The 16,857-nt window shown below is 38.2% G+C and overlaps 1 protein-coding gene across 1 annotated transcript in view; it reads left to right on the forward strand.

The window, feature by feature from the left end:
* LEKR1 (leucine, glutamate and lysine rich 1) overlaps positions 1-16,857 on the forward strand; it is a gene marked incomplete at both ends in the record, with an annotated part of 130,130 nt that overhangs the window by 49,472 nt on the left and 63,801 nt on the right. The window contains 3 exons of the mRNA XM_084232578.1: positions 3,602-3,721; positions 6,892-7,067; positions 12,707-12,892. Of these exons, the coding sequence (XP_084088704.1) occupies positions 3,602-3,721; positions 6,892-7,067; positions 12,707-12,892 (482 nt within the window). The remainder of the gene's footprint in view (positions 1-3,601; positions 3,722-6,891; positions 7,068-12,706; positions 12,893-16,857) is intronic.

The following is a 16,857-nucleotide window of genomic DNA, read 5'->3' on the forward strand; positions in this document are numbered from 1 at the left end:
CATACATAAACACAAGCTTACAGATGGCATTTCAGTGTTTCATTCATTAGCGTTTCAAAGGAAAAATAGTATAATAAGTAGGGCCTCCCTGGTGGCACAGCGGTTGAGCGCTGGGTTGCGAAGCTGCCCGCAGCCTCTGCAGCACCGGTTCGATCCCCGGCTGCTCCCCGGCCACCAGAGGAGGGTCCCACATGGCGCGCAGACCTCCCCTGCCGCCCGCTGCTCCCCACAGCAGTGTGCTTCGGTCCTTCTGCCTGCTCTGCTCCCTGCTCTGGCTCTGGTGAATTCTCTCACCCTCCCGCGCTTCTGACTGTACCCAGTGCTTGTATAAATAAATAAAAAATAAATAAATCTTTAAAAAAATAGAATAATATGTAGTATAATCAGCACAGATTTAAAAATTACCAAGCTTTCATCATGTGTGTTTCATTTGTCTTTTTTTTCTTGTTTGTTTGCTGAAGTAACAAGATGTAAATCCTAGACTGCATGCTGTTTTCAGTTTACTTATTTCAGTGTGATGTGCCATTTTCTTAGATAACAATATTATTATTATCCTCATATTAGCAACAGTTCCTCCATATTATTCAACTCCCAATCCTTAAGCAAATTTCCTCAATTCTTAAAAAAATTATTTTATTGGTTTGAATCTGGTTCTATACAAGGTCACTTTTCTTATTTCTCTTTTATCTAGAAAAACACGCCTTTTTCTCGGTTTGTCATCATTAATTTGTAGAAAGCTCAGTTGTCTTTTTTTTTTTTTTTTTTTGTGGGACCCTCGCTAGTGGCCAGGGAACGAACCGGCGCTGCTGAGGCTGCGGGCAGAGGCTGCGGGCAGAGGCTGCGGGCAGCCTCGCAGCCCAGCGCTCAACCACTGCACCACCAGGGGAGGCCCTCAGTTGTCTTTTACAAACCTCATTCCTTTAAAAAATTTATGCATACAAGAACTGGGGTATAGGCCAGAGGTGTAAGGGGTTGAGAGGATTCACCAGAGACAGAGTAGGGAGCAGAACAGGTGAAGATACTGAAATACACTGCTGAGAGGAGCAGCAGGTGAAACAGGAGAGGTCTGCTGCACTATGTGGGTTATCTCCCTGGCTGGGGATCAAACTCATGCCGCAGTGGCCAGTGATAGCTTGATAGCATTGATACTTAAACCCTGCACCACCAGGGAGGCCCTGAACACTTCATTCTTAAATATGAGTAGACAACAAAGGATCTCCAGACTTTTGAGGGAAACTTCACATGTGAAAGACAAAAAGTAATACAAAGGGGAAAAAAAAAATCCCAAAGTAGCAGAAGCAATGTAATGAGCTGAAGAGAACTATAAAAACACATATAATTGATACTCTCAGAGAAATTGTATTCATGAAACAAGAGCAAGGGTAGTAAAAAGAAGACCTTTTGAAGAATAAGAAATAATTCTTGGTAACTAAAATACGATAGCAGATTTTTAAAAATTTAGTAGGCATGGAAGATTAATAAGGATAGAACAAAATGTCAAAATTAGAAAAATAGTAAAGAAAGGATGAGTAAATCAGAAGACCTCTCCAGATGATCCCACATCCAAAATGATAGAAAGGTGTTCCAGAAAGAAAATAGAAAAGTGAAGGAGAAGGACTTATTTTCCCTAGGGGAAAAATTTTAAAACCAAAGAACATCTATTTCCAAAGCAAATATTCACCATGTGCCCAGCACATGGAATGACAAAGAATAACATGATATATTAGAATCAAGTTTAAGAATAAAAGTGAAAATATAAAAGTTTAAAACTTCTGAGGCAGGGCATGGAGGGGGAGCACATACCTTGTGTCACACAGAGAAGTAGGAATTTGAACGTCCTTGGACTTTCCAGAAGTGGCGCTGAACACGAGGGAAACAGTGGAACAGTGTTCTTATTTTCCAATGAATATTTTTCTCATATATGATTCTTTATTCAGCCAAACTGTCCAGTCTGAGATTAAAATAGACATTTCATACATTCAAGGTGTCAGATTTATGTCCCATGCACAAAAAGCTCCTGGTATATTTATTCCACCAAGGGGAAGAAACCAAGAAAGAAGAAGGCTTTAGAAATAAGACATAGGAGATGAAAGACAACTGAGGACAGACATTCCTGACATTTTAAGGAAGTCACTGGTGACAGAAGTATAGTAAACTAGAGCATAACCAGATTGGAAATGGGAAGGGTGAGCTCTGGAAACTCTCCTGAAAAACAATGTAGAAGGATTATTTGCAGTGTTCGAAGATTTTGAGAGAGGAAAATCATACCTCTGTCAGATTCAGAAGTATCAATGATAGGTATAAAGAAAACTCAGAAGAAAATGAGATGGTCTTTAATACAGTGACAATAAAAATTATAGAAGAAATAAAATGTGATCATGGAACAATAAGTAGCTTACTAGTGAAGCATAATGTAAATATTAGATAAAGAGATAGATTGAATTTTATCAGGACCCTGAGTTATAAGTAGCAGAAACAGATCTTAACTGACTTATAATTCAAATGAGAGTATCTAAAATAAAATAAGAAATGATAGCATATACATTTTATTTAGCAATGCAGAGGTAAATGATGAAAGAATCAGGAAAAAATATGAAAGTAGTTCTTTTTAAGAGTGAAAATCAGAGTAAAGGCAAATGATTACTATTTTTCCTTAGAACGTTTAGTAACATTTGACATATTAGATTATGGGCATGTCTTACTTTTTTTTAGAAAAAAATTTTTTTTAAAGATTTATTCTTTTATACATACAAGAACTGGGGTACAGGCCAGAAGTGTGTGTGTGGGGTGAGGGGGTGAGAGGATTCACCAGAGACAGAGTGGGGAGCAGAACAGGCAGATTGACTGGAATACACTGCTGAGGGGAGCAGCGGGCAAGTCAGGAGAGGTCTGCTGCGACATGTGGGTATCTCCCTGGCTGGCCGGGAATTGAACTCTTGCTGCAGTGGCTGTGGATAGCTTCATAGATTGCATCTTAACCCCTTTTGCCACCAGGGAGGCGCTGGGCATGTATGACTTTAATAAAATTAAGTTGACATTTGTTTACTTCCATTTAAATAAGCTTTTCAAACAATAATACATGTTGATTCTAGAAATTCAAACAGTACAAAAGGTATAGAGTAAAAATTATGCCTCCTTTCAATACTGTTTGCATTTCCTCTACCTGTCAGTTCCACATTCCTGCACAGGGATAATGGCTGCATAGCAATGATGGCTGCTTGGTGTATGTCTCGCCATACTTTTCCCAAACATTCATTTAGCATATAAAAAGATGCATAATTTTCTTCTTTTATTATTTTTTAAAGATTTATTTATGCAAGCACTGGGTACAGTCAGAAGCGCGGGAGGGTGAGAGAATTCACCAGAGCCAGAGCGGAGAGCAGAACAGGCAGACAAAGTACACTGCTGAGGGGAGCAGTGGGCATCAGGAGAGGTCTGCGCGCCATGTGGGACCCTTACCTGGTGGCCAGGGATGGAACCGGCGCTGCAGAGGCTGCGGGCAGCTTCGCAACCCATTTATTATTTTTGAAAGTGTATTTAAATTTCACTTTATGGTGGAACATTTAAACTTGTAATGGATGTTGTTTGTTTATATTTTTAGAATTCAAGATACCAGCATGCAGTTAAAAAGTCAGCAAAATGAATTTCAGAGAGTTCAGAAAGAGTTGAATCATCTGCAGCATGAGTTAAAAATTCAACATAGACAATCACAAGTCTTCAGGTAAGGTTATCTTTAAGGAATTGATATTCATAAAGATTGAAAAGTACATATAGTACTATACAAATATAAAACACATTTTAGTTTCTACATTCAGTGGAGTTGAGAAAAGTGGAAAGAATTTCACATTTTTTTCTCAGATTGTCAAAGTACAACAAAAATAATTTTTTAGGGGTGAGGGGCAGGGAAAGAAGGAGGGGCTAAGGGAGAAATAGTAATAGGGCTTTAGTGAAGGGTGAGTGAACTGCAATTTTATGTTGACATTTTGAATGACTGCACAGTAGCTTACTCATTTTCCTCTTAACCAGTTTTCTGTGTGGTGTAGTTCAGACTCTGATAAGAGAGAGGCATGAAAAGTAGCAGTACAGAATAGATAATAGCTTGTTACAGATAAATAGAAATAATTACTGGTGATTGCTATATGGTTAAGAAAAAGGTGCTTATAATCTTCTCAAAGTGATAAAGAAGCAAGAACTAATCAGATGTAGTTATCTTTGACATTTTCATAGCCAGCTTCCTCAATATCTCTTCCTACCTCTCAACTCCTCAGACTTCTTAAGACTTTCATCATTTTTTCTGATTTTTTTTCAATTATTTTCTGGCTTTCCTTTGTTTACTAGACTTGACCACATATTTTATTACCTTACATCTTTTTTTTTCACACAACTTTATTGAGATAAAATTATACATTATAAAATGCACCCACTTGTGGACAAAAATGATTTTTTCTAAAGATTTATTTATTTATGCATAGAAGAACTGGGGTACAAGCCAGAGGTGTGGGGGGGGTGGTGTAAGAGGATTCACCAGAGAAAATGGAGAGCAAAACAGGCAAATCCATTGAAATACACTGCTGAGGGGAGCAGTGGGTGAGACAGGGGAGGTCTGCTGCACCATATGTGGGTTAGCTCCCTGGTGGGGTATCAAACTCAGGTTGTAGTGGTGATAGTGCTTAGACTTAAATCCTAGGCCACCAGGGAGTTCCTGTGCAACGATTTTTTTTTTTTAAAGATTATTTATACAAGAACAGGGGTACAGGCCAGATGCCCTAGAAGGTGAGGGGATTCACCAGAGACAGAGCCGGGAAAAGAACAGACAGACTGACAAAATACACTGCTGAGGGGAGCAGTGGGCGCAGCAGGAGAGGTCTGCCTCACCATGATTCTTGCTGGCAGGCCAGGATTGAACCTGCGCTGCAGAGGCTGTGGACAGCTTCACAGCGTGGCGCTCAACCGCCTGCACCACCAGGGAGGCCCATGCGCAACTATTTTTTTTTTAAGATTTATTTATTTATGCATACAAGAGCTGGGGTACAGGCCAGAGGTGTGGGGATGAGACAATTCACCAGAGACAGAGTAGGGAACAGAACAGGCAGATTGACCGAAGTACATTGCTGAAGGGAGCAGTGGGAGAGACAGGAGAGGTCTGCTGGCCATGTGGATTGCTCCCTGGCCGGCCGGGCATCGAACTCATGCTGCAGGGGCTGTGAATTGCTTCATAGTGCTGTGTTTAACCCCTTGCGCCACCAGGAAGGCCCTGCAACTGTTTTTTAAAATCACATCCCATATTATAACACTTGAGGCATCCCCAAAAGATCCTCATGCCATCAATCTCTGTTCTCACCACTAGATTTTCATTCTTCTGAACACTTTAGAATATGCAATATGTGGTCTCTTACATTAGCTTTCACTTACATGTTTGAAGTTTATCCATATTGTATCATGGATCAGTACTTTGTTCTTTTTGTTGCTGAATAATATTCCATTGTACAGATATACTAATTTTACTTATCTATCATTTGATAGACAGTTGGATTGTTTCCACTTATTGATGCTTGATAACAATGCTGCTATAAATATTCACATATGAGTCCTTCTGTGGATAGGTTTCATTTCATTTTTTTGCATAGATACCTATGGATACCTCTTGTTTGTTTTTAGCCTCTGTGTGCATGCTAACATTCTGTCTGCTCATGTGTATACACATTCTGTTGTCACTACCCAAGCAAATCCTGCCACTTCACATTTTCCCTTTCTCTCCTGCCACTGTGTTGAGGGTTCTTGAGAGCTGACACCAGAACCGACAATTTTTTTCAATTCTGCAAGATCCTTTACTACCTAATGTCTCCCTCTGAGATCACCAGAGGCCTCCTTAACATGAAATACAGTGGATTCTGTTCAGCCTCTAGCTGAGAATTTAACAACGGACCACTACTTTTCTCTTTAATTTCACTTATGTTGGATTTTCTGATATTATCCTTTTGGTTTTTCTTCTAACTCATGGATTACTCTTCCCTCATCTCCTTTGAAGGATGTTTTTTCCATTTTAGTCCCTGAAGAGTTAGTTTTTTATCCTAATTCTCACATCCTCCTTCCTCCTACTGAGTGATCTGCTTTATTACCATACACTCATTCAGCAGTGTCTGTTGAGTTTGTACTGTGTGATAGGCACTGTGCTAGGTGCCAGGGAGGGTGTGATGAATGAGACACAGACCGTCTCTGTGTCATAGACCCTAGTCTATTTAGAGGGATAAACACTAACCAGGTAGTTACTCTCTCTGACAGAGAGGTAGTTACTCTCTCTGTCATCATCCTCTTGTTGGTAACACTCACACATATGTCTCCATCTTACCTGATGATTAGGTAAATTTTCTCAAGGACTTCTGATGTAATGACAGATGAGTTGGAAAAAAACAGGTGATTACTTTGAGCTGTGGCATTTAATGAAGGAGAAGCACTGTATCCAACACTTCCAAAGGCTTTATTATTACCCCAGGGTTCACACTGCTGTAGAGCCAGATGTACAAGGAGAATGCTGTCCTAAAGTCTAAAACTCACATTGAGGCTCTGTTGCTAAGTCACTTTTGACCCAATTTCCTTTTATTAAGTGATTGTTGTTAATTTTAAAAGATTAATAGGGCAAGTGTATGAATATAATTAGCTATCATCTCCTGTAGCTAAAATATTAAAAACAAAGGGGGTGAATAGGGCTAACGAATACCTTAGTCTTCCTGGAATATTCCCAGTTATATCAGTCTCCTCAGTGAAATATGAATACCACTTCTCTCACTGTCAGAAGTTCTCCATTTAGACAGTAGTTGTATGTTCTCTAAAGAATATTTGTTATTATGCTTGCTATTTAAAAATTCTAACTTTTCATTTACTACGTTACAGTCAAAGATTGATGGAGTACAAATATTTCTGGAATAAGACTCTTTCATTACTTACTTTTACTAAAAGGGAGCTAACCAGCATTAAAAATGAACTATATGATAATTTTCAAAACTGGACTTCACTGAAAGGAGAAGTTTTTCTACAAATTAAATCCATAAGTGAAACGGCCTTAACAGGTTTGTAGCATATATTTAGAAAGTAATCATCTTTTTTTTGGGGGGGGGCAAATGGTACATTGTAAGTAATGAAATTTTATTTTAGGTGATGGACTTATCATTAACTTTTAAACTTGTTATTTGTTGGTAGACTAGATGACAATTATGATTTATTTGATAACCATTATGATCTATTTGAACCATAAAATTCAATAATTATAGGCCAATCTAAGATAAACTATTATACATTTATTTTGAACTATGGCCAAAAACATGGTTATTCCTGTAAAATGTGCCAAGTTGTATTTTAAAACTTCTTTAATGGATGAGCAGCTCACATGTTAGATCAGCATTGCCACATATAGCAACTATAAATTCTAGATAAAACAAGCATGCAAAAACACTGGAGAGTGAAGAAATTCAAGAAAGAAATGTTAAAAATTGAAAAAGGCATAATAGGGCCTCCCTAGTGGCCTAGAGGCTAAGTCGCAGTGTTATCACCTCTACAGCCTGAGTTCAATCCCTGGCCAGGGAGCTAACCTACAGGATATAGCAGACCTCTCCTGTCTCATCTGCTGCTCCCCTTAGTATTTCACTAAATCTGCCTGTCTGCTCCCCACTCTGTCCAATCTGTGGTGAATCCTCTCCCCCAATCCCACCCCCACACGTCCGGCCTACACCCCAGTTCTTTTTTTTTTTAAAGATTTATTTATACAAGCACTGGGGTACAGGCCAGAGGCACGGGAGGGTGAGAGAATCCACCAGAGACAGAGCAGGGAGCAGAACAGGCAGAAGAACCAAAATTCACTGCTGAGGGGAGCAGCGGGTGAGACAGGAGAGGTCTGCCGCACCATGTGGGAATCTCCCCTGGTGGGAATCAAACTGGCACCGCGGAGGCTGTGGACAGCTTCACAGTGCTGCGCTCAACCTGCTGCACCACTGGGGAGGCCCACACTCCAGTTCTTCTACACAAAAATTTAAAAAATAAAAATGAAAAGGCATAATACTAGGCAAAAAAAGTCAATGTAAAAAGGCTACATATTACATATGATACCAACTACATGGCATTCTGGAATAGGCAAAACTGTGGAAATAATGAAGAGGTCAGTGGTTGCTAGGGTGTGAGGGAAGGATGAAGAGACAGAGCTTGAAGGATATTTAGGGCAGTGAAACTATTGCATGCTACTATAATGGTGGATACAAATCATTATATGTTTCTCCAAACCCATAGAATGTACAACTCCAAGAGTGATCCCCTATTGTAAACTGGATTTGAGGGTGATTTGTCTGTCATTATAATGTGTCAGTGTAGGTTCATTGATTATAACAAATGTACAACCACTCTCAGGAAGGATGTTGATAGTGGGGGGACTCTGCATATGTGGGAGCAGGAGGAATATGGTATTTTTCTATACTTTCTGCTAAATTTTGCTCTTAACCTACAACTGATATTTATAGAAGTTAATTAAAATTGTTTTTAATTATAAGAAGGGACCGCAAAGGGTGAATTTCCCTGGGTTAGTTTGTTTCTTTGTTTTTTAAGACTATTAGGCTGAGGGCAGCATACAGCCTATTCCAGACAGAGACTTTTCAAATTCTGATAGAAATCTATAATTTGGGGCACCTGAAGACTGGAGCATAGAGATCAAGTTTCTGAAAAGTGAGAGGATAACCCAGAAAAGAGATAATCAGAGAGGGAAAACAAATTTGCATATAAACTCTATCCAGATCTCTTATTCCTGAAATACATGTGTGCGGGGAAGACTCTAAGCAGCCCATCTATGGCTAAAGTATTTGATATCTTAACTGTTATCTACCTCAGAGAAGATAAATTTTACAGCTTGGGTTCAACAAGTTAACTGCTTATTAAAGCCAAACAATACCCAAAAAATACCAATACTCTTTAGAGAAACATAACAGAAACTAGAGTCTGTGTAACATCCATATTATTCATGATACAATCCAAAATTACTTGATCTGGGAAGAAGCAGAAAATATGACGCATACTCATAAGAATAGACAGTCAATAGAGACTTAACCCTGAGTTGATCTAAATGATGTTATTAGCTGATTACATCACATCAGTTGTTAACTATGTTCAATGATATAACAAAAAAAAATAAACTAGTAGTTAATGAAAAGATAGAAATATTAGAAAGAAACTGAAAAATTGGAAATCGAAGAATTAGAAAATATATAAACTGAAATGAAACTTTATTGGATGAATTTTCATAGCATAGTGATTATAGAAAAAAGAATCAGTGAACTTATTTAGAACCAATAGAGATTATGTAGAGATAAACATTGAAGAAACTGAACAGATCCCTAGAGTCCTTAGAAGTATTAAAATGCACCATGAATGATACATGTATGTAAATATGAGACCCTTTTATTCTTTGAGTTATAAATTCTTATGTTCATTTGATTTAGTCCTAAATTTCATGTCCTGAAATAGGCTTAGTTCACATTTTTCATAAAGTTGATGAAATTTGGGATAGAATAAACCCATTTTCTTACCCTATTAAAAATTTTTTTGATGTGTGTTTTTATGACCGTACCTAGTCTGGCATTAAATAACAGGGGCCTGAAACTGCTTGCCTCTGGAGTGGAAGATGAAGTAAGAAAAACACACAATCAGCATCTTCAACTGATGGCGATTAGAACTCTTTAGAAGTTTTGCTCAATAATATCTTTACTCAATTAATATGTATTTATTGAATTCCTTTTCTTTTTAAGATTTATTTATTTATGCATACAGGAGCTGGGGTGCAGTCCAGAGATGCAGGAGATGAGAGGATTCACCAGAGTGGGAACAGAACAGGCAGATTGAGTGAAAAACACTGCTGAGGGGCGCTGTGGGCAAGTCAGGAGAGGTCTGCTTGCGCCATGTGGGGTGCTCTCTGGCTGGCCGGGGGATCGAACTCATACTGCAGAGGCTGCAGATTGCTTCATAGTGCGGTGCTTAACCCCTTGCGCCACCAGGGAGGTCCCTATTGAATTCCTTTTTAACTTTAGGACATTGTGGTAGAATTTAAGGGGAAATAAAAAATAAATATTACCTCTGGTGTAAAATGACTGAGTCCTGTAATCGATCACATGTGTACACATGATCCAAGCAATAGAAATGGTCTAAACTGGTGTGAGTTTCAGGAAGATCAAGGTCACTTCCAGCTGGGGTCAGAAAAGATCTTGAGGCAGAGGTAACTTTTGAGCCATCGTAAGCCTAATGCTCAGGTAAGAAGTACCCTCATGGGGAGGTGCTACAATAGGGAAGGCACATTGTCAGTACAGTGACTGGAATAGGGTGACCTGGAAGTGATCCTCATTTCTGAACCCCAAATTAGGACACCTGTCTGACAAGTATGAAGTTGTATTAATGATGAAGGCAGGGTTGACACTTTGGTACCAGAGTTGTCATGGTTATGGGGATGTGTAGTTTGCAGAGGATGAATTCATTCACCCCCCACCACTTCCATGTTAGAAATATTGTAGCTCCTTTTCATTTTTTTTAAGTCTTGCTGTACTTTTCCATGTATTAGAATATATTTCGCAAATGAACTTGTATTGCAGATTCTTATTCTTTTAATGTCAGATGCAAAGTCATGTTGACACGAGTAGTTATTTAGAGACAGTAGTGTGCGCTGAGAGTCAGCCTGCTAACGCAGGCAGTGTCTTTCTGGAATGATGACTAGGTGGCCCGCCTGTGTGCGCCGTGAACAGTGTCACGCTGACTTGATCTCAGACACACATGGTCAGGGTCCAGTACAGTTTATTTAGCTACTTTCATGGCTTCAGAGATACATAGGAAGACTTTTTAGATCTGAAAAAAACAAAACCAAAACCAAAAAACTACCTGCAGCCTCCTTATTTTCCTTAACTATTGATATATTCTTTTTTAAACTTTCTGTACTAATGTGTTAGTTGTCCTCACACAAATGACTGCATATCTGTAAGTTTTTAGAAGCCCACAGTTATCCTTCAAAAAAAGATTCCCATAAAGTAATCACTGGACTATAGTAATCCCCCCACTTGTTTGATCCCTCCCAATTTATTTCTCCAAGTTTTCCATTTTGAGCAGGAATTAAAAGTGAAGAAGGTACCAGACCCTTACACTCATGCACTAGGTCTGTCTTAAATGCTCCTTTTTCCCCTTTCAGACATACTTCTTTCCAAAAAAGATGTTTTGCTTTTCTCTCCTTGGACCGCATTCCTGGTGCTACCCTGAGGGACATGCTCTTTGCTCTGTTACTGCTCTTGAGACCCAGGCTGCCCATCTGGTCCTGGCTGCTTGTCTGCCCTCTGCATCTCCACTCCTGGTCTTCACTGGCCCATGACAGCTAGTTGGCTGCATTGGCTCCAAGCCAGTAAATTAGCACCATCTTCTTTGATACCCAGTCACATGTGAACCCATCACATGGCCCAGGGTGCAGGAGCCAAGGAAAGGGTGTTAAGTGAGTGCTCTGGAAATCAGGCTGTGCAGACTTTGACATGGATTGCAGCCTCATCAGTTCCATTAACTGTGGTTATGTACTTTTTATAGTGACTTACTACTGTGTGTGTGTGTGTGTGTGTGTGTGTTCTAAACGTGGTTTGAAGGCAGCAGTGGTGAAGAGAATGATGAAAAGCTTGATAATTCTAATTCTGATGAAAATCTATGCTCCATACATTTCTTCTTTTTTTTTAAGATTTATTTTTATTTGTTTATGCAGACAAGAACTGCGGTGTAGGCCAGAGGAGTTGTGGGGGGTGAGAGGATTCACCAGAGACATAGTAGGGAGCAGAACAGGCAGAGCTACTGAAGTACACTGCTGGTGAGGGCAGGGGGTGAGACAGGAGAGGTCTCCTTTGCCATGTGGGTCAGCTCCCAGGCTGGGCATCGAACATGCCACACCATGCCACAGTGGCTGGTGAAAGCATGATAGCATTGAGACTTTAAACCCTGCACCACCAAGGAGGCCCTTCATATTTGTAGAAAATTATTATATTTCAATCTACATAGATCTGTGAACGTGTATTTATATCAAAAAGAATCTAAGTAGATAGGATAACAAGTGCTTGCAATGATGAATTCTGGTCTCATTTCAATGGGAAAAAGTATTTTTAGAATCATTAAAATACATTAAATGATACTTTTTGCCTACACATTTATTAGTGTTGGACACTGCAACCCTTTTTTTTTTTTTTAAATCTTCTCCATTCCTACCACCTTACTTTGCAATTTGTATAGAATATATCTTAGTTACTGTTATGGAAATGGCACCCAACCTGCTCATGTTAGCACATTATATTAATTTTTATGAATCATGTTGCTAAGAAAACAATTGAATTTCAATAAAACCCAGAACATTGCACAGATATTATATTACTCATTTATGTGACTATTTAAAAAGTAGGCCAAATTGCCATTTAATACAATTGAAAGGCTTAAAAAAAAACCCTACTAAAATGTTTCATGCATCATTTAGCAGCACAATGCTTTTTCTTATTTCTGTTTTCAGGATAACTACTGAATTTAAATTTATCCTTTTGGTTAGAGATCATCAAATTCTCAGAAAAATCATTTTGGCTTTCAACTATTACTTTTCTAAGAGAAAATAATTTTTGAGAAGTGTTTTACAATTCAATGCTTTCTATTTATAAACTGTGACTTTTCTTTACAGAAGTAGAGATACTAAATAAAAGTTTGACAGTGTCCCAGAGAAACAAGGCATGCTTGGAAGAGGAGATGAAAAGTCTGAAGCTGCTATCAGATGCAGCCATCCTGAGGTCCCAGGAGATCCAGGCATCCAAGCAGCAGGAAGTCAACCTGCAAGCAAGGTGCCACAACTTGCAAAAGGAAGCACTAGGTAAAAGAGAATTTTTTTTAAAAAAAGATTTATTTATATATTACAAGAACTGGGGTTCAGGCCAGAAGCATGGGGGGGGGGTGACAGGATTCACCAGAGACAGAGTGGGGAACAGAATAGGCAGATCGACTGAAATACACTGCTGAGGGGAACGGTGGGTGAGTCGGGAGAGGTCTGCTGTACCGCGTGGGTAGCTTCCTGGGGAGGAATGGAACTTGTGCTGCAGTGGCTGCAGAGAGCTTCATAGGTTGCATCTTAACTTCTTGTGCCACCAGAGAGGCCCCAAAAGAGATTTTTTTTTTGCTGTTGGTAGCAACTAGCCAAATTAAGGAAATGTCAACATTTTTATGTCTCTTATGAACACAACAAAATCTTGCTCTAATTATTTTGTGTTGCAGATATGTCTAATTATTAGTAACTTTGTTACTACTAACAATAACTATGTCTGTGACCATTGTGTGCTATTCTCTTTTCCTTTTCTGCCATTGAGAGTGGTAAGCCTTAGGGGAATAGAGTAAAGATGGTTCAAGTACAAAGTAAGACTTTAGGGAAACAAAGTGTGGTACACTTTAGTTTATCATTATCACCAGTGAATTGGTGCTTTATAATCCTGAGAGAAAATATTGCATATGCTGTTTCATAAGATGAATTCAAAATTTTAGGGAAGCACTCATTTTCTCAAATGGAAAGATTTAAAATTGTGTTTTGAGAACCTTGGGCGTGGTTGTTTAATTTCTCTCTACCTCAAAGGAATGAATGATTTGGTAGTAAGGCTACAGGGGCTTATACTTCTTCTGGAAGGCAGGATGGAGTCCTCTAACATTGGAAATTAGGAGAAAGATATGAGCAGTATCTTTGCAAAATTAAGCTGTTAGCAATGAACACAGGGCTTCCAGACATTATATGATTGGCACCTGGTAGTCATTTAAAAAGCTGAAGGTCTCTCTCATCTCCTGGGTTCTCCTGTTGACTTGGAATAGGTGCTATGGTATGGCCCCAGGGTTACAGATCCTTGGAGACTTTTTAGTCTCTAAAAGGATTAGAGATGTAGACTAGTGGTTGTCCAGTTTCTAGCTGGCCATGCAGGAGGAAATAAAATCAAAAATAAGTTTGTAGAATTTGTTACATTAGGAACTGTTAATGCTGAGAATTTAAATAGTTGTAAATTCTTTAATTTCATAAAAACTGTGAATGTTTTGTAGTTCAAGTTTGGCTTTTCTTCTCTCAAAAAACCTGTCAAAACTAAATACTGTGAATATTTACAAGATCTGTGAAAAATAAAATTACTGAGATACTGATTTTCAGATAACCTGTTAAAAACAGCCCACATGAGTGATAGCAAATATGGCTCATGAGTCACTCTTGTGTGTCTAGGGTGAGTGTAAATTAATACATCTATGATAGAGGGTAATTTGTCAATATTTGTCTGAAATACAAGTGTAGATGCCTCTTTTGACACTGAAGATTTGCTTCTAAAAATTGACATATGGATATGCTTCCTTATGAATGAAATTAACAATGTATAAACTTATTCACTGAAGCATGGTAATAGCAAAAGATTGCAAACAACATAACAGATCATAGTAGATAACGGGTAAAATAAATTGTACAACTCAAACAATCAAATTCATAGAGCCATAAAAAAACTATATTGTTAAGTAAAGCAAGAAGACATGTAATATTGCATGTTTGCTGTAGTAACTTTGTGAAAAAAGGAAGTGAATTATATATATATTAATATTTACTTATATATACATTTTTCAAAATTGTTGGATCTTAGAAACTAATGAGTATTTATTTGTGGGTGATAGAAGTTAGGTGAATGAGACATAAGTGTGGGGGTAGGAGGCTTTTTAAAAGTAGCTTATCACCCCACACACATACATTTACCCTATTATTAGCATTAATGTTATATGTTTGATCATATACTGACATATTCTTATTAACTGAAGTCCATACTTTTTTCAGATTTCCTTAGTTTTTACTAAATGACCATTTTTTCTGTTGCGAGAGCTCATCCAAGAAATCACGTATTTCGTGTTATATCTTTTTGAGCAGCTCTTGACTTTTCCTTGTTTTAGGTATCTTTGACAGACTAAGGAGTACTGGTCAGGTATATTGTAGGATATACCTCTCTTAGTTAGAATTCATCTGATTTTTTTCTCATGATTAGACTGAGGTGATAGGTCTTAGGGAGGGAAATCATGGAGGCAAAGCAAGTTTTGTACCACATTATATGACTACACATGCTGCCAACATGATTTATGACTATTAATGTTGACCTTGATCACCTGCCTGAGATAGTACTTGCCATACCATGCTCTTTGGAAGTCTCTGCGTGCAGCTCAGAATTAGGAATGGGCAGTTGTATTCCCCATCTTATAAGGGAATGGCCACCTTCATTATTTAGAATGAATTGTTTCTTTTCCCTGACTTATTAACTTATTCAACAATTTATTTATAGCAGTATAGATTTGTGGATATTTATTTTATACTTAGGTTATAATTCAATACTTCATTTATTTTCTTTCTCATACTGTCCAGGTTTGACCTTTGGGTGCTCTTCATTTAACTCCTATGTCCCTTTGACATAGCCTCATCAGGGCTTTGTTTTGTTTTGTTCATTTGTTTATAGGTCTTAGCACTTTCTTACTCTCTGGTACTACATGAAGGGCACATGTATATTCTGTTCCCTAGTCCCAGAATCAACCACTTCTTCAGGGAGCTCTGGTTCCTTTAACAAGAATGGCATTTGAAACCAAGACTTGGGTGTACTTTTTGCTACTGACACCTATTTTAGACCTTTCAGATGACAGAGCAAGGAGATATATGAATATATGGACACATCTATGATTATTTCTGTGTGTAATCATCTGCAACTCTATCAAGCTTTAAATGAGTTATTACAGATGTCTTCAATTCTAATCTATAGATCAGTCTTGCCTCCTCAAGGAGATTTTTTTTACTGTATATTTGCTATTTTAAAAATATTTTGAGCTACTTAAATGTATTACCTATTTATAAAATAAGTTATAAATAAAATGGAACTCTGAATATGCTTTGCTATTTATTTTTGACTTAAGAGAGCAGGACAATTTTAGGACAGATTAGATAAAATATAGATTTCACACTTATAAATAGCTTTCCCCCAAGTTGAAGAATATTATTCTTGTCTCTCCTTTATTCCATGCCCTTTGTCTGACTTATAGGTTTTTTCTTAAAATATGTTAGTATCTTGGAACAGTAAACCACTAGAGAACATAGTATCATATACTATACAGTCCAGGTAGTTAAGGATTAAGTTAAACAATAGCCTTTCCATATTTGTAAAAAGAAGTGATTTATGAAAATAAAGATAAGAAGAGGAGAAAGATTATCCCATTCAGAATTCAAACCCAGGTCTTTGTTAGTCCAAAAACTGTATTGTCTCATTAATCATTTCAGGGAATTCCAAAAGGAGCAAGAAAATGCTAAACTCCCTTTCCTTAAGAAAAAGAATGTTTTCTTTCCCTTTTACAAAAATAACCATTGGCCCAACAAATCTTCCAGGGATTTAATCTGAGGCAGTGTTAGCCAAAATTGCCTGATCACAGCACATCTGGGGCTGCAGGTATGCTGCTGGGGGCAGGAGAGGGGAGCAGGAGACCTTTCTGAAATGCATGTTCTTGCACACATTTCAGACACACTGAGTTAGCATACGCAAGATTTCAAGACTTTCTATTTTTGATAAGTTCTCCAGTGGCTCCTATGACAAGACAAGTTGTCACTAGCTTAAAAAAAAAAATAAGGAAAATAGCAAAAGGGATGTTCACACTGTGGCACAGTTGAAATTTAGAAATGACGTCCATTTTCTAGAGGGAGTGCTTGAGTGAAGTTTCTCAGTTGCAAACAGCAAAACTGAAAATGGTTGGGAACCCCTGAAAGCTAGGCTGTCAGAATCTCAGTCAGAATCATTCTACAAAAAC

The sequence above is a fragment of the Talpa europaea genome (genome assembly GCF_964194135.1).
Source record: "Talpa europaea genome assembly, chromosome: 4".
Taxonomy (NCBI): domain Eukaryota; kingdom Metazoa; phylum Chordata; class Mammalia; order Eulipotyphla; family Talpidae; genus Talpa; species Talpa europaea.